Consider the following 19311-nt stretch of genomic DNA (forward strand, 5'->3'; position numbering starts at 1 on the left):
TCTCGTTTGCCTTGGTTTCCCCTTTCAGAATCCCCATAACTGCATGCAAACTTAACCTCTAGTCCATCAACATTACCATTACGAAAACATAGCTCAAATCATCCCCACCAAAAATTCCAAATAGTCTATTTCCCACACCCAGTGTAAATAGTCCTTCAAACCCAAGACATCTTGTCCTTAGCTGCCCCACATACCACAGACTGACACCTTCAATCATGCCTGGACATTGTCAGTCCTCTCTTTTCCTTGTTCCAGGACAGCCACCCCAGCCCTTCCAACTGGAGTGTAGCCCCACTCTTCCCAGCAGGAACCCCATGGCCTCTCTGCTGGGAGCATCTTTCAGTCCCACTAGCACTCTCATGATTACCTTGGGTTCAGCTGTCCAGCCCTGGGGATGTCAGCAGGTAAGCTCCTCTGCCACTCCTCTGTCTTCAACCTTCTCTGGTCCTCGCTCTCCGCCTTGGAGATGCCAGCCAGCAAACCCCTCTTGCTGCTCTCCTTGCCTTCACCTTTTCCCCAGGAAACACCTTCTGCTTCCTTCCAGGACATCCTCGAGTTCCACTGGTCTTTGGCAGCTCTCACCTGCCTTTCCTGACTGAACCAGTCTGCTCTCTTCTCTGGGTCTCCTGACTAATCCAAGCATCCCTCCTAATTGGCCAAATGGGAGCACCTGCTCTGGTACCTGGGAGCTGTACCTACTTCATTTACTGGTGCCAGTCACCCTGTGACACACCATCCCCATCATTACCACTGTCTGCATACACATATAACATCATTTGTATCCCAGGTAAATTCTGTGGTTCACAAGATAATACACATACTCATATACAGAATTCACTCTGAAAAGCACACTAATTCTGTTTGTAGTTGAGAAGATCAGCAAAGGTTTGGCAGAAATCTGTCACAACTGAGTTCAGCTGTTTTGTTTTGTGGGGTTTTTTTGGCCCATTACCCTCTCTCATGTAACTTGATGGAAGCATTTAACAGTTCTGACTTTATTCAGCTTGGACAACAGAGCACTGCACAAGTTCTAGTATGAATTAATTTTGGAACATAGCCGCTGCACTAAAAGTTGCCAATGAGGTCCAGGAGAAAGAGAACCTGGTGCAGTTGCTAATATTTCCAGAATGGGTTTGAACATTTGGTATTTTCTCTTTGGGGGACAGTTGTTGTTTGTGGTGTGTGAGAATCCTGGACACACGAGTTTGCACAGTTGGAACGTTAATAATGTGTGATAAACTGTAAACTCGTAACCATCAGAAAGGCTTGAGAGGAGATTAGAGTCGACAGAGCAGAATGTACTAAACAGATGAAGTGTGGTGTCAGCTTTTCAGCATAAGAGGTATTTTTCAAGCAGGACCTCACAGTCTCTTGATCTTCTGCCATGAAGGAGAAGAGCAGGAACACCAAGTGACTAAAAGAAAGAGGCTTGTACCATCAACTACACCATGAATTCTAGGTCTACACATGGGCAGGAAAGATGAAAAAATAACTCCAAACAGACGTGAGAATTAACTGGGTGTGAGATAGGAATGTTGCACTGCCTAAGCAATCTGAATGCCCATGTTTTAAAAAATTCTCAATTGGCATGCTCTGCTCTGCAGTAAATGTGTATGTGTCCTGGGGAGGGGAACAGTAGGGAGAGATTAGTTTCAGTGAACTGACTTGGCCTGTCAAAGTCAATTATGTGGACTCTATTGGTTCCTGTGGCATTCTCTCAGTGTACCAATATGCTCAGGAAAGATTAAACTGTTTTCATATCCCATTCTGGTGAAGGATGAAAAGTGAAATGCGTTTCATGGCGGATTAATACTCAGAAGGCCCTTCCATTCATCGCAACGTGTGTAATTTCCCTGATAATGTACTGCGTCTGGCTGGGGGAGGAGTTGTTATAAAGCTGAATTACTTTGTATTGCCTTCAAATAAATAAGTAATTAGGATGAACTAATAGTCTTGGCGTTTTTCCCCCACTAAAAGTTTGAAAAACAACCCTAACCTCTCTTCACTCTTCTGCTTTTGTTGCTATGAATTCAGGATATCAAATTGCATACCGCCTGGCAACCAGCAGCCCTCACAGGTTCACCACAGTGGAAGTTGGCTCAACAGTCAGACAGTTCACAGCTACCGATCTCAGCCCTGAGTCTGCATACATCTTCCGGACATCTGCCAAGACCAGACAGGGCTGGGGAGAGCCTCTGGAAGCCACAGTAATCACTACAGAAAAGAGAGGTAATGCCTGGAGTCCTCATGGCTTGTCATCATGCCTGTAGTCATCAGTACAATGAATGTGATGAATTGTTGGAGATTGAACTTTTTCTCATCAAGCAGTGGGTTGACCATGTACAACCCCCTTCTGCAGTCAGATATTTTCTTTCAGGTCTTTGCTGAACTTCTAAATAAAACATTTAGGTGGTAGTCTCAGGAAAAAAGAAAGAGGGTTAAGTGCACTAATTAGGAGAGGCAGCTGTGAGCAGACGCTGTGCAGGCTTCCCCCATACTGCCCTGCCACTGCACCTCAGTTCTGACCTAAGGACTTCCCTGTTATTCCATTCTTTGTCTCTAATGCACACTGCCAGGGCATCCCCAGATTTTAATCTGACTCAGAATTATTAACTACATTCCAAATCCAGAGTCACCTCTGCCCTCAGTTTACACCCATGGAACCTAATTGGCGACAGTGAGGTTTCACAGGTGTAACTGAATCCAGTTAAATACCAAGGAGATGGGTTCCTCAGAAATGTTATAGAAAAAATAAGATATGACAGAATCTGATCTGTAGAATATTTGGTACTGGTGTTTTCACATAAGCAGGAAAGAATCCCCCTTGCCTTGGAGATCCTCAATTTAGTCTGAAGATCTGAGAGAAAAACTTTTACTTTAATTGTAAAATAAGAAAAGTTGATTGACTAAAAAGAAAATAAACATGGAACTCCAACATACCAATTATACAGAATCACTTTTCACAGTGGAACCACATTTCATGAGAAAGCAATAACAAGAAAGCCCCAACATAAGTAAGCCTGATGGTTCAACTGGTAGCCCTCCTGCCGATTGTGGGATCAGCTTGCAAACTTTGGTTCTTACCTAGTTCTGACATGACAGTGCAACACTAAGGGATTTTGCATTTTATTTCTCAGTTCATGAAATATGATTGTCCAACAAGTTCTAGATCTGAACCTGAATCTGAATCCTTCCTGTACCATTGATGTGAGGGGCATGAACAAGGCGGCACCATCCCTGTGTATCTCGCTGTTTTCTGGAATGGCTGCTTTATTGTGTTTCTATAACTTTTTTACAAGCATACCATTGTTGGCCTATTGCTCCACCCCCAACCTGGAAGACCGGTGGGGCTGGGTTTTTTTTGGTCTGGTCCCAACCATTTGACCTGTCCAGCTTGGGTGGCCCTACCAGGAGTTAAAACTTTCACTGGCATAGCTCTCAGGGTCAGTGGAACACACAAGTTTTCCTGTCGCATCAAGGTGCCATCCCCAGAGAAGGAAAATACCTGTAGAAAAATTTTAAAAATACACGTGCCAACAGTCCAGTCCACCTTCCGGACTGATAAGCCCAAGATCTCCTCACCCATAACTGCTGTTGCCCAAGTGGAAGGTTAAAAAAAGCATGGAACTTTCCAATAAAGTGTAGACAAGACCCCAATATCCTGGGAAACATTCTCTTTCTCAAAAATAGCCCTTCTAATTTCCAACGCTGCACATTAGCTGTTGCTGAGCACATAATCGCTCACTGTATAATTCCCACTTTCACTGCAATAACAATGTTCTCCATTATCATCAAGCCTGTAGGGATATCTTGAATGTGAGAGTCATTATATAAAGCAAAACCTTTCCTTCTCTAATAGCTGGCTACGTGTCCCTGCATGTATCCCATAAAGTTGAGACCAGCTGTCTGGTCTGTGTGTCTGGGAGAGAAAGAAAAATGGTGACACTCATATCAATAAGATGAGAGGAAATGCATAAGGTGCAGCTGTTCAGTTAGGAAACAAACTAGAATATGAAAGTCTTTATAGTCTGTGCTTTCATGAATGAATATTCACTTCTCCACTAATAAAATTCACTTAATATCAAATAAAGATGGAAGTTTCAAAGGAGTTTAAAGTAGATAGGCATCCAAGTTTCATTGAAACTCGGTCAGGATTGGACACCTGACTCCTTTAGGCTAGTGGTAGCCCAGCTGGATTAGAACAGCCGATGCTGTGAGCTCAGCATCAGTTTTGAAATGGTTCAGCAATAAACAAACTCCAAATTTGGCTGTCTGCACCTTTCAACTAACAAGTAAGCATAAAAGATAACTATTTTGTTGCAATGTTTTAAGCAAAGGTCTTGATCTGGCCCTGGGGTTCTGGGTTAACACTTAGGAGCTCCTCTCCTGTCCCAGCACTCCCCCATTACAAGAGGTGAGGCAGGCAAGCCTTCTGAACAGGACTGCTAGCTCCTGATTGGTCATTCTCTCCTCTTGGTCCTTTCACACCCCTGGAGGACTAAGGCTTTTTGATTGCCCAGACTGACTGGATTTTCCTTAAGCTGGGGGGCATCAGGCACTGGCATCTCTAGCAGGAGGCAGCAAAGGCATGATAGACCCCCCACTACAAAGATTCCTATTAAAATCCAAGTCTAAAACTTTATATATATGGTGCTTGTTATGACTTAATTATCAAAAGGTGCTTCATGGCAATAGTTATAGCTAGACAGCGTGGTATTTCTTGATCCTTTGGATTTACACTTTAGTATAATGCCCTTCAGGATAGTGACACCTGCTGGTTAGAGCAAAGTTGATGAGCCTTGACATTCTCCATTGTTAAACTTAACAAGAAACTCTTGCCCCTGCCTGTGAAAAAGTTCTGTTGAGTCATATGAACTGGCTTAGTTACTTCTGCAGGAAAGTTAACATTTGAGATTGCTTGTGGCTAAACTCCGGTAATGCGGGACCTCTGTAGGAACAGTTTCCTACAAACAGGGAATTTTTTTGACAAAAAGGAAGATGCCAATGGGTCATCAAGACTTTAACAACAGACTAAAACCCTGTCATGGGAAACTGGATACAAGATGCGATATGCCCAAAATTCAAGCTAGTCAGAGTTTAGCAGATGAGAGTATTAAAACCCCACAAGACTTTACCAGGTACTCACTTCATCTATTAGAGTAACCCCGAACACCTGTCTAGTCCTGCCAGTGCAAGACAGTGATCTTTACGTTTAACTCTGCGATGCACACTACTGGCACTTGCAGACTCTGTATGGCTAATAGCTTACAAATCTTTTGGCATTCATGCATCAGCAAGAGTGTGCTGCAGAGAAATGCCAAACCATAAAGGAAATGTTTTGAGTTGGGGTGGGGGAGAGGGAATGAAGGGCTCTTTATACAAGGCTAGGAGAATAATGCAGTGAGAGGTATGTGTTTATGGAAACAAGTGCTGATTAAATTGAATCATATCCCTTCTTGAAGACAAGTCACTGTGATGTCACCAATCAATTCCTGCTTTATTACATGCCACACATTTTAATCAGAATCAATAAACTTCATGATAAACAATTAAACAATTATTTCTCACTCTATTGAGTTTCTCTATTGAAATCAATGGGGTGAGCAGATACACTGACAAGGGAGAGGAGATCTATATTCAAACCATTAGGTACTGGCTTTTGCAGCACCTGCATTCCCATTCTTCACTTCATATGAAAGATATTAACCATTAATTGCTCTGGAGAGTTCCCCATCTGCGCTGGGACTAGCTGTCTTGCCTCTGCAGGCTCAAGGTCAATAAGTGTGAAGGAAGAAGGCAGGGAGGGTCTGACCAGTGAGCTGAATGAGGCACTTAGGCTCAAATTCTCCACTCCGACAAGCTGTGCTCTGACATCATGGACAACAGTAGCCACAGGAAGATGGATGTGGTATCTAGATCTTCCACCAGCTGGCTCAAGTGAAAGTTAGAGTAACAATATGGCCTCCTTTACTTCTGCTGCTAGCCCAAAAGGGATCAGGCATAGTGAAATTTGACCACCACACTCCGGCGCACCCAGACGCATACCCTCCTCCCATGTATGCTGGGGCAAGGGAGCAGCTCTTTGTCCAAGGAGGTGTGTGTAGAGGGTGCAGGTGTTCTCTGGTCTCTAGAGATATAAAATGTATTGATTACAAGATCTGGCTATCTGAGGGCATGGCCAACCAGCGGTGTCTTTTTTTTTATTTCCTAGAGAGACAAGGATCATTCCTAACACTCCTCTTTGCAACTGAAACTTGAGATATGGTACAGAATGTCTTCTTCATGGTTTCATACAGCAAATTTAAAAGCAGCAACTTAGTAATCTGTTGCATTGCATCTGGGAAGTTCCATGAGCATCTCTACATTTGTTTAGCTTGAGTTTCTTCCCATAGTAATACCCATTGTTTGTGTAATTGCAGAGCGGCCAGCACCTCCCAGAGAGCTGAGGATACCCCAGTCTGAGGTGTCATCACAGAGCCTGCAGTTACAGTGGGTTCCTGGTAGTGATGGATCTTCACCAATACGGTATTTCACTGTGCAAGTGCGGGAACTTCCAAATGGAGAATGGAAAACCTATTCCTCTTCCATCAGTCATGAGGCAACGTCCTGTGTTATTGAGAGGTATTACATAACATCAGAGTGTCATAGAAAGTGCAATACATACCATTCCAAATATTTTATAATTTCAAAGCACTAAGCAAACATTAGATAATGAAACCTCGCAACCCTTCTGCAAGGCTGGTAATGGTCACTATCCCTGCTTTAGAGGTGGCAAAGCTGAGATACACAGGTTTAGTAACTTGCCTAAGGACGTCCCACGAATCTAATTCAGAGTTGATTCAAATCTAATTCAGAGTTAACCATTTCTAGGCTCCTCCCCCAGTGTTTAGTATACTAGACCATAGAATCATAGAATTGTGGGACTGAGAGAGAGACCTTGAGAGTCTATCTAGTCCAGTCTCCTGCACTCGTGGTATAACTAAGTATTAGACAGACTATTCCTGACAGGTGTTTGTCTAACCTGCTCTTAAAAATCTCCAATGATGCAGTTTCCACAATCTCTCTGGGCAATTTATTCCAGTGCTTAACCACCCTGATAGTTACGAAGTTTTTCCTAATGTCCAACCTAAATGGCTGTTGGAACTTGTGGAACTCCTTACCTGAGGAGGTTGTGGAAGCTAGGACTATAACAGCGTTTGAAAGAGAACTGGATACATTCATGGAAGTTAAATCCATTAATGGCTATTAGCCAGGATGGAGTAAGGAATGGTGTCCCTAAACTCTGTCTGTCAAATGGTGGAGATGGATGGCAGGAGAGAGATCACTTGATCATTGCCTGTTAGGTTCACTCCCTCTGGGGAACATGGCAATGGCCACTGTCAGTAGACAGGATACTGGGCTAGATGGACCTTTGGTCTGACCCAGTACGGCCGTTCTCATGTTCTTATGTTCTGTTGCTGCAATTCAAGCTCATTGCTTCTTGTCCTATCCTCAGAGATTAAGGAGGACAATTTTTACCTCAATCCTTGCAACAGCCTTTTATAAATGTGAAAACTGTTATCTTCTCCAGACTAAACAAACCCAGTTTTTTCAATCTTTCCTCATAGATCAAGTTTTCTAGACCTCTAGTCATTTTTGTTGCTCTTCTCTGGACTTTCTCCAATTTGTCCACATCTTTCCTGAAATGTGGTGCAGAACTGGACACAATACTTCAGTTGAGGCTGTATTTGTGTGGTGTACAATGGGAGAATTATTTCTTGTGTCTTGCTTACAACACTCCTGCTAATACATCCCACAATTATGTTTGCCTTTTTTGCAACAGTGTTACACTGTTGACTCATATGTAGCTTGTCATCCACTATGACCCCCAGATCCCTTCCCACAGTATTCCTTCCTAGGCAGTCATATCCCATTTTGTATGTGTGCAACTGACTGTTCCTTCCTAAATGGAGTACTTTGCATTTACTTCAGACCAGTTCTCCAGTTTGTCCAAATCATTTTGAATTTTAATCCTATCCTCCAAAGCACTGGCAACCCCTCCCAGCTTGATATTGTCTGCAAATTTTATAACTATACTCTCTATGCCATTATCTAAATCACTGATGAAGATATTGAGCAGGACTGAATCCAGAACTGATCCCCACGATATGCGCTTCCAGCTTGACTGTGAGCCATTGATAATTACTCTCTGGGAACCCTATAGTAGCTCCATCCAGGTTGTATTTCCTTACTTTGTTTATGAGAAGGTCATAGGATACAGTATTAAAAGACTTACTAAAGTCAAGATATACCACATCTACCACTTCCCCCCATCCACAAGGCTTGTTACCCTGTAAAAGAAAGCTATTAGGTTGCTTTGACACAATTTGTTCTTGACAAATCCTTGCTGATAGTTACTTATCACCTTATTATCTTCTCGGTGTTTGCAAATTGATTGTTTAACTATTTGCTTCATTATCTTTCCAGGTATTGAAGTTAAGATGACTGGTCTGTAATTCCCTGGGTTATCCTTATTTCCTCTTCTATAGATTGGCACTATATTAGCCCTTTTACAGTCCTCTGGAATCTCTCCCACCTTCCATGACCTTTAGAAGGTAATCGCTGTCATGGAAGACGGGAGAGATTCCAGAGGCCTGGAAAAGGGCAAGTATAGTGCCCATCTATACAAAGGGAAATAAGGGGAACCCAGGGAATTACAGACCAGTCAGCTTAACATAATGTTTCTCCTTGTAGGTCATCTTTTCCAGCCCTCTGACTCCAGTGCTCTGGAAAATGCAAATAGTTACAGAACTTTCAATAGAGGCTTATGTTAAAATTCATCTGCAATGTGATTATTTCTGTGGGAACTCTTGTCTTGTTTTCAGAGGAAATGAGGGCCATTTTATCTGTATTTTCCATACTGAAATGAATAGATTACATCAGAGTGTTTAAACTGTGTTATCCAGCCTTAATTAGCTCCTGAGAGATGGTGGGTATCTCTACACTTCAAACTGGGCTGGATTCTCAGCACAAGGGGAGACACTCACACTAGCTTGATCAGGGCTAGTGGGCTAAAAATAGAATGTAGCTGTGGCAGCGCAACCAGTGGGAGGGGCTGGCTACCTGAGTACATGGTTAGTGTCTTGGACAGGCAGGCAATTGGGGTAGCTAGCCCTTCCCTGGCACTCATGCTGATGTGCTGACATTCTATTTTTAGCATTCTATTTCTAGCGTGAATCTGATTCCTCAAGCTGGGAATCACACTCAGAGCTCAAAGTGTTGACATACCTGATATGCTGGAATTAAAGTTCTTTTAAAGTTCTACTGAAATCATTGAGAGCCTATGAGAAGTTATTCATGTTGCAGTCCTATTCCCCCACTGACCTGCCAGTGTAAATAAGGCTGTATCTAAAAGGCCATTGGCGTGCTGAGAATATGGTGTCCAAGAAGTTAAGCTGTAGATTTGTATTGCCTGTGAAAAAAAAAATCAAACAGTGGCTTCTGGTGCATAGCAGGAGTATTTACTTAGTCATGTGCCCAGGGGCATAAACAAATTGTTACTACCCTTTGTCTAATTGTGCAGGAAAAATAAAACTTTAAGATTGTAGGACAAATGCAGACCTGATACATTGTCCTCAGTGGAGTTACATCAGGTCTGAATTATGCCCGGCGTCTTTCCTGAAATCAAGGAGACCAGCTATGTATTTTGGAATTGACATTATCATTATTGAAAACCAAAGATTTGTGTTTCAGAAAAGACCATTTCAGTTGCTGAAGGAGAGTGTCAGTTTTCTAATGGGGTAGAACTAAGGACAACATTTCTTCTCCACCTTGCTAAAAGCATTTTCATGGGGGAATCCAGAAAAGCAATATTTTGTGTGCCACTAGACAATGCCCATCCCTCAATGGTTAATCATCCTGTGAAGGAATGTGCTGCTGCTCTAAAGAAAAGACTGGAACCTACAGCTGGGACAGCCTAGAGTGTAATGAAGGAGGCCCTGCCCTAGGGCTGGACTTTATAAATAAGAAGATGAGGCTCAGATGGGGAGTAGAAGCCATGCAGGCGGCATGAGGGTTTTCTCAGGCTCCAGCAGACCAGCCTTATGAGACTCAGAGGGTTGGTGCTTTGGACTTCAAGTTTTGGGAGCTCTGAATCAGGATCCAGTAGTGAGGACCTTATGAAATTTGTTGTAATTGCTCCCGTCCTGAAGCCTTTTTATAAAAGGGATATGCTCTTTTGTTAATGTGTGTTGGGTTCTCCTTGCCCTGAGGTGATAAAGCAAACCTTTTGCTGCCCAATCGGGAAATTAAGGTGGGACACACCTGCAACACCACACTGGGATGCAAAGGAGTGCAGAGGGACTGCTCACCCCCTTTACACATTCCTTCCCAATTGTTTTTCTGGCTCTGTAGTCACAATTGCATCTGTTGGCTGGTGGACAGATACTTCCAATTAATTAACTAAACTCCCCGTAACTTGTAGCTCTGAAATTGAAGCTCTTGAAGGTGATTCAAAAGAAAAGCTGGAAGAAGCTTTGATAAGGTTATATCAGTTGGAAGTTGCTCTTGCATATCTTAAAGCCATGCATATACAGAAGAGTTGCAGAGAATCTGCAGCCACTATCTGTACCAAATAATTCAGGGAATGGCATTAGCTTGAAATTGAATAGGAATGAAACATGCCAATCTTGCAGCATGATCTAGAGGATTAACTGAGAGACTGGTGGCCTCAGAGTTAATGCCAGCTGTGCTGTTGACTCACTAGGTGGCTCTCGGCAAATCATCTAACCTCTCTTTAGCTCAGTTTCCCTACTTGTAAAATGACAATAATAATCTCTAGCTGCTCCACAGGTGTGTTGTGAGAATATATTAGGTAAAATATGAATAGCACTGTGAAGCTCTGAAACACTAATATAAATGCTGAATTCTATTATTATTATTATTATTTATTATTTATTATTTATTAATATGCCCTCCCTTTTCTAGAACCAAAAGCTGCCATAGATCTGTCTGTGAATCATAGCTATGGCTATTCTGTAGACCATCAAGAGCACAGAATGCCTGTCTTTAAGAGCTCTGTCCAGTCGATATTTGAGAAGGTGATGACAACAGTTGAGAGTTTGAGCAAATCCAGTGCTACTAGGAAGAAGGACAAGGCCACATAGAAAGGGAGGAGTCTTAAAAGGAGATGAACTACTGTAATAATTTCATTTGCCTTTGAGCAGGTTCTTTGTAAGAGGTTTGGTCTCAGACAGCTTGTGAAGAGAATTCATCTCTCATCCTCATTATTATGTTTTACAGGCTGAACCCTTTTACCTCTTATAAGCTGCGCCTGAAAGCAACCAATGATATTGGGGATAGTGACTTCAGTCCTGAGACAGAAGCAGTCACTACTCTGCAGGATGGTAAGAGTCATGGAGCGGGAATATGAGCCTGCCCTTGGCATGGGTTGGGGCCTGGGTAGAGCTCGCTATAACCTCTAAATCACACTTTCCAGTGGATTTAATTCCATTGTATGCCTTAGACAGTGGTACCCACCCAGTTAAACACAGTTCTGTTCACAAACAATTGATATGGGTGGCAAAGAGCTGAATTAATAACAGGCAGCTTTAAGTGTCCTGGTGTGCCCTCTGAAAATGAACCATGTTTTCAATAGTTTCCAACTGGAATTAAACTCTGTTTCGTTGGTTTCCAAACTCTGTGCCAACCATTATCTTTGCAGAAATTGAATAATTTACAAGGGATCATTAAAAATAAATGTGGAGCTGTGCATATATTTGAAGAAATGTCTTCAATTGTTTTCACTCATGATCCACATTGGGCTGCAGTCCGTCCAAATGGCTAAGATGTGTTTAATTTACTTTGAGTTTACTTACAGGGAATCCAGAACAGTTTGGCCTCCTTACAATCAAATGGGTAAAAACTGAAAAAGATTCTCACTTCTTTAGCAAACTGTAATCGTTTATTCTGTTGAGCAAACCTAGTGCATTACACTGTGGAGAGCTGTGAGCTCCTGATAAGCTTTTCCTTCTTTATTCCTGAGCTGACACATACTGGGTGTTAAGAGAGGTAGCCTAGACCAGTGGTTCTCAAACTAGGGCCGCTGCTTGTTCAGGGAAAGCCCCTGGCAGGCCAGGCTGGTTTGTTTACCTGCCGTGTCCACAGGTTTGGTCAATCGTGGCTCCCACTGGCCATGGTTCACCACTCCATGCCAGTGGGGACTGCAGGAAGGACGGCTAGCACATCCCTCAGCCCGCGCCCTTCCTGCAGCCCCCATTGGCCTGGAGCGGTGAACTGCGGCCAGTGGGAGCAGCAATCAGCCGAACCTGCGGGCGCGGCAGGTAAACAAACCGGCTCGGCCCGGCTTGCCAGGGGCTTTCCCTGAACAAACAGCAGCCCTAGTTTGAGAACCACTGGCCTAGACAGAGGGTAGGTATGGGAGGTAACTGCCCATGCATAGGAGTACTCTTGTCCACTCTCTTCCCATTGAGCAACCTAACACTGAAGCTGGGACAGAAAGATCAGTAGTAAAGGAAGAAGGGGTTCATGGAGTAAGTTTTCTGTGTTTTGCCACACTATTATAACCTTTTATTATGTTTTGGGTTTTGTTTAGTTCCAGGTGAACCTCCACGTTCTGTGTCAGTAACTCCCCACACTACCTCCTCTGTCCTCGTTCAGTGGCAGGTAGGTAAAATATAAAAATTACTAGAACATTTCTATAGTGACCTCAGATTGATGAACCTTGTTCGCCTAATGGCACAGTGCAATGAATAACGTCTCTGCAAAGCGAGTATTAAAGCACACTGGAAAGACTGCAGCCTAGTTCCCTGCCTCTGATACAGTTATATGTTATGATGAAAGATGTAAATTTCTGGTTCCTGGCTTTTAGTCTAAGAGGGACTGGGTAGTTACGCACCTTGAGGGAGACAGGAGACATAAAGGGGTTTCTACAGATGCCTGAGAATGTTTCTCTTACAAGTAGTACTGTCATCTTGCTGATATTACTAGGTATCACAGTTTGCCTGTACAATACACAGCAGAGTCATTGTCAGAGTTGGTAAGGATCAAGGAACAAAAATCTCATTCAGTTCAGATTGCATATAATCGCCTTCAGTTGATAAAACAGGCAAATGTGCTGTGACTGAGACGACATTCAGCCCTCCAAGGAATTCCACGTACACTTGGGCTCTTTGTTTTTGAGGTCTAAAGAATGGAAGTTTCTCCAGAATAATGGATGCTGAGAGTAACCAGGCCATATCTGCTTTAGAAATATATGCATTTTCAGTTTCTATTCCTATCTTTTCAGTCTGGCCTGGGGCTATTTAGATTTCCTGAAACTCTTTGTGTGCTATTACCCAAGACTTCCTCTTGCTAGTGAGCATTAATACAGAAAACCCAATGGGTTAACACAAGGTATCTGTGACCTGTTCCAGAAATTCTGTCCCACCCCTAAGCCTAAGAAAGACTTCTGCCCAAATAAGAAGTGCATCTTTGACAGGTTGCATTCTAGCAGAAAACATACTGTTTACAGTGTAGACCGGGCTTCCTGCAGGTTAGAAGAATTTTCTTTTATGTGTGAGGGCCTGTTTATTGCCATGCAATGGTACTTAGAAGGTGTGTCTGGCTATTCAAATAAGTAGCGAGCACATGTTCATGCATCAACACACGTTGTAACTCTCTCACTTTCACTGCATGTTGACAAATGAAAGACATATTGAACAACTTTACCAATGAGGCTATTACAGATATTAATCAATTGCCCCACCTCCAAATCAATGTAGTCCTTTGCAAGGACAAACAGGGAATGTGAAATATAGTGTGCAATAAAAAAAAATTGTCCAATTGACTGATTATGGGGGAAATATGGGGGTAATTAATGTGAAATAGGTGGTTTAGGTAACTGGATGCTTTATTTTTCATGAAAATGAAATGGGATAGTTGTGCCAGAGCCATGTCAAGGGACTTGCAGGTAATTACTTGTCATTACGACATGTCTTATATGGGATCATGGTGATTCAGCCGTACTTTATTTTTCAAATAAATAAAAATCTCAAATCCCACAGTAGCCTACAGCTAACAGGGCATTCTGCATCAGTGTTAAAGAATAATGTAAACCTGAAAACAGTCTAAATGGGGAGGAGGGGAAAGAGACTGTAGAGTCCTAAGCAAAGCTGAATTTTTAACTTTAAATTTTGTTAATAACTCACAAAATAAAATCCAAATGCACTATCTGTATTTGAATCCACTTATAGACTCGTAGACTTTAAGGTCAAAAGGGACCAGTGTGATCATCTGGTCTGACCTCCTGCACACTGCAGGCCACAGAACCTCACTTACCCACTCCTGTAATAGACCCCTAACCTCTGGCTGAGTTACTGAAGTCTTCAAATCATGGTTTAAAGACTTCAAGTTACAGTGAATTCACTATTTACGTTAGTTTAAACCTGCAAGTGACCTGTGCCCTATGCTGCAAAGGAATGTGAAAACCGCCCATTGTCTCTGCCAATCTGACCCTAGGGAAAATTCCTTCCCAACCCCAAATATGGCAGTCAGTTACTCCCTGAGCATGTGGACAAGACCCACCAGGCAGATACCTCGGAAAGAATTCTCTGTAGTAACTCAGAGCTCTCCCCATCTAGTGTCCCATCTCTGGCCATTAGGTATTTTTTCTGCTAGCAGTCGCCGATAGGCCACATACCATCGTAGGCAATCCCATCATACCCTCCCCTCCATATATGTATCAAGTTCAGTCTTGAAGCCAGTTAGGTTTTTTGCCCTCACTGCTCCCTTTGGAAGGCTGTTCCAGAACTTCACTCCTCGGGTGGTTAGAAACCATCGCCGAATTTCAAGCCTAAACTTGTTGGCCTGTTTATATGCATTTGTTCTTGCGTCTACATTGGCACCTAACTTAAATAACTCCTCTCCCTTCCTGGTATTTATGCCTCTGATGCATTTATGGAGAGCAATCATATCCCCCCTGAGCCTTCTCTTGGTTAGGCTAAACAAGCCAAGCACTTTGTGTTTCCTCTCATAAGGTAGGTTTTCCATTCCTTGGATTATCCTACTAGCCCTTCTCTGCACCTGTTCCAGCTTGAATTCATCTTTCTTAGACATGAGAGACCAGAACTGAACACAGTATTCCAGATGAGGTCTCACCAGTGCCTTGTATAATGGTACTGACACTTTTCTGCATCTACTGGAAATACCTCGCCTGATGCATCCTAGAACTGCATTAGCCTTTTTCACAGCCACATCACATTGATGGCTCAAGTCATCCTGTGAGCAACCAATGCACCCTGGTCTTTCTCCTCCTCTTTTGCTTCCAACCAATGAGTCCCTAGTTTGTGGCAAAAATTCTTGTTGTTTATCCCTAAATACATGACCTTGCACTTTGCACTATTCAATTTCATCCCATTTCTATTACTCCAGTTTACAAGGTCATCCAGATCTTCTAGTATGATAATCTGATCCTCCTCTGTATCAGCAATATCTCCAAACTTTGTGTCATCTGCAAATTTTAATTAGCACACACTGACTTTTTCATAGAATCAGAATATCAAGGTTGGAAGGGACCTCAGGAGGTCATCTAGTCCAACCCCCTGCTCAAAGCAGGACTAATCCCCTGTCAGATTTTTACACCCCAGTTCCCTAAATGAACCCCTCAAGGATTGAGCTCACAACCCTGGGTTTAGCAGGCCAATGCTCAAACCACTGAGCTATCCCTCCCCGTCAAGGTCAGGAATAAAACTGTTAAATAAGTTTGGTCCCAAGACTGATCCTTGAGGAACTCCACTAGTAACCTCCCTCCAGTCTTTCAGTATGAACCATTGTAGTCTCCCTTTTAACCAGTTCCTTATCCACTTTTCAGTTCTGATATTAATTCCCATCTTCACCAATTTAACTAATAATTTCCCATGTGGAATTGTATCAAATGCCTTACTGAAATCCAGGTAGATTAGATCAACCGCATTTCTTTGGTCCAGTCAGTCCATTATTTTTAAATGTAACTGGTAGAAAACAAGTGCTTTCCATCAAAAGCTAGTTATAATAATAATCTAAGATTGGTTTTAAAAGTTCTAGATGATGTTACTGTTAAATTCAAGATTGTGTATCACTTTACTTCCATCTTACGGCTTGGCTACACTGGCACTTTACAGCGCTGCAACTTTCTCACTCAGGGGTGTGAAAAAAACACACCCCGAGTGCTGCAAGATCCAACCCTGTAAAGCGCCAGTGTAAACAGTGCCGCAGCGCTGGGAGCAGTTAATCCTGATGAGGAGCTGGAGTGTGTGCGACCGCACTCGCGCGGCAGCGCTTTGAAGTTCCGAGTGTAGCCAAGCCCTTAGACACAAGAGTTTCTGTAACTCACATGATGTAAACAAATTGTTCTTAGTACTGCTGCACACTATCCAGGCAACCACTCATAATCACTTTACCTACCTCAGCAGATCCCTTGGGCCTTTCTCCAGAGAGATAAAAATCCTAAATAATCCATTATATCAAAAGCAGAGGTTTACCTATGAAAGACAGATAGAAGTAGAAAGACCTGACCTTTCAGCAAAGTACCCTTTTCAAGGAAGAATCATCATTTTCATGGCAAAGAGAGAAAAACATCCTGGGCCATTTATCTTCTGAGTATTTGTGCTAGATTTGAAGGAGGAAAGGACTGGGGAAAACATGAAAGCATAAATACAAGTTGGTTGTCAACGGATTCATGTGGAATTAAAGAAATATCCTTTAATTAGATGTATAACATAACGTGGAGCATTAGTGTCCCTCTTGCTCAATAGTGTTTACCCTTTTTTACATTATATAGGAAATGGTACAGTAAAGTATTTGTTCATAAACAAAGTCTTTCATATTATTTGAAGTGCTGTATGACACTTCTCACTAATTAAAATGAAGCTGCATATGTTGGATGTAAGAAATAGCCTTGCTATTCTACTTTGACAGGACTAGCCCCCTCACAAAATTCCCCAGTCTTTCTGTGGCTTATGGGGAGAGAGCTAGGGGACGAGTTGTGTCCGTCTATTCAGATGGATAGACAAGTGCATCAGATCATGTTATAGACTGGCAGGGGCACCTCTTCCTGGCAGAGAATGAGCACATTGGACAAGGGCACAGGCAACATTGGTGACCTCTTTAGTGTGCATGCCCCGCAGAGACATCCGCAGAGCAGTAAGTTGGTCTTTTCTTCATATGTTCACAAAGTGCAAGTGACCAGGGATGATGCTAGGTTTGGCAGGATGCTACTGCAGTCACTCTGCGTGTGAATGCCTTGTACCTGCCTTCAGGAAGTTCTACTGCTTAGGGGTCACCAGCTATGGAATGTGATAAGGACTATCACTCGATACAGAAAATGATTCCTTATCTATTAATTATCTGTACAGTAATGAATCTTCTTCAAGATATGTAGTCCGTATACATATTCCATGACCCACTCTCCACTCGTGCTACTGCAGACTCCACAGGCCAGGGGCTCTGAAAGCTGTGGAAGAACTGATGTAGGGGGGCAGGTCCACCCCTTATACTCTCACGCAGGCACCTGAGGAAATGAAGGATGTATGTGCTGCCCCTCCTGGCACTGCTAACTAGAAAGTTCTTCAACACATGCACACTGGTGTGGTGCAGTCACTAGCTGTGGAATATGTTTGTGGTCTGCACATCTTGAAGAATGTCTGTTACTGCACAGGTAAGCAATTCCCTTTTCCCTTAGCCTTAAGTTATGCACCAAACCCTCCCAAAATACTTTTTGCCCTAATGCAGAGGCATTCTTTTTCTGTAGTACAGTCAGTTCTGGTGGGTGTCTTTTTCTTGGTGATGGTATGGAGCAGGAGGTGTTATGTTCTTTTTTTCTTTTTCTTTTTCTTTTTTTTTTTCATAGCAGTATGCTAGACTGTTGCCAAATTCTTCTTTAAATTTCCCAGTACTTGCCTCTTTCCCTGTTTTAAATGGTTGAATTATTGGTTTTCACTTTCTTCTTCAAAATTACACCGGGTGTTACCTGGTATTGTCACTGCATTTCACCCCAGTAGTTACTGTTTCAGTGATGGACAAAGTTATTTCTGTATAAAGTTTCCAAAGTACATGGAGATCTTCCTGGAATTTAAAAGCAAGATCATTATAGCTACAGGCATTATCATTTACCCTTTCAGTTCCTTGCTACTTAAATTTGAGAGCATGGAGCTTTAGAAAATAATGGCTCAAGGTCACTTTTCTTCTCTGCCACATTAAAACTACAGTAAGCTCTTGAAAAAAAACACTTTTTTTTCCCCAAACCGTCATGACTTCCATATCCTGTCTATATCTAAGTAAGTCACTCAGATAAAAACTCTCCTCTCAGTATAATGGATTTCTTAGCCTTTTTTTATTCTCTAATTGGAGAAGGACCTGAGGGGCTGCAGTAGCATTCCTCTGCTGAGGTATAAGTCCTATTGAGTGGCAGAGTATGTTCTAGAGAAATAACAAGTGTATGGATGGCCAGCCTGGTGGCCCTATGTAATTAGTATATAGCTCTGAACTGTTATTCCAGAGATCCATATTTAGTTCACAAGTTAAATGTCTTGTTCTTCAACTTAGCCCAGTATCCAAAGGGAGTACCTTGCTAATGTGAGAACAGCAATGTTGGGCTCCATTCACTCCTCCTCAACCAGAAAAAAGATTCTTTGAAGCAGGAGTCTTGGAGTGAATAGAAAGAGCAGAATCCTGGGGGTCCCAATTTATTATGTGCAACACTTCTTGGGGAAAAAGAAACATAGTCTGAAGGAGTGTTATAGGTGAGACTTATACTCATGGCACAAAAAGGGAGAGACCGTAACCATCCTTCACTTCCTAAATTGCAGTTATTCTCATGACTTGTGTGTTTCTTTGTTATAGACAGACCCATGTGTCTTGAGGGATGAGTGTTCCTCACTAGCCACATGTAAACAAGTGGCAGTACCTCATATGGAATAAGGCCGTTACTAAAATACCTGTTTTTCACCTAATTAGTTAAAACTACTGATCCTTATTCCGATTCTCATCAGCGACTCCTCATCTCCAACCATGCTGAATCCAGGAAGCTGTCCTCAAGGAGAGCAGCCAGGAGAGAATTGCTCTTTAATAGTAACGCTGTTGCAAAAATTTGAATTCCTCTTCTGCTGCTAAATGTCTGAAAAATTGGCTTCCTTTTCTGCTATTTTTGTGGCAGGCAACATGTAGCCACATCTGTGTTTTTTGCCACGGGTTTGTCCAGACAATTTGTCACACACAGGATCTTGTGCATTCAGGATGTAGGAAGCTCATGTTCTTGTGAATCAAATAATCCGTGGACCACTAAATCCAAAGCATTTC

The 19311-nt window shown here is 42.5% G+C and overlaps 1 protein-coding gene across 1 annotated transcript in view; it reads left to right on the forward strand.

Moving 5' to 3' along the window:
* Positions 1-19311, forward strand: part of SDK1 (sidekick cell adhesion molecule 1) — a 657393-nt gene that overhangs the window by 570575 nt on the left and 67507 nt on the right. Inside the window, 4 exon segments of the mRNA XM_030578466.1 lie at positions 2035-2229; positions 6420-6621; positions 11281-11384; positions 12593-12663. Coding sequence (XP_030434326.1) covers positions 2035-2229; positions 6420-6621; positions 11281-11384; positions 12593-12663 — 572 coding nt within the window.

This window comes from Gopherus evgoodei, chromosome 10 (genome assembly GCF_007399415.2).
Source record: "Gopherus evgoodei ecotype Sinaloan lineage chromosome 10, rGopEvg1_v1.p, whole genome shotgun sequence".
In the NCBI taxonomy this organism is placed as follows: domain Eukaryota; kingdom Metazoa; phylum Chordata; order Testudines; family Testudinidae; genus Gopherus; species Gopherus evgoodei.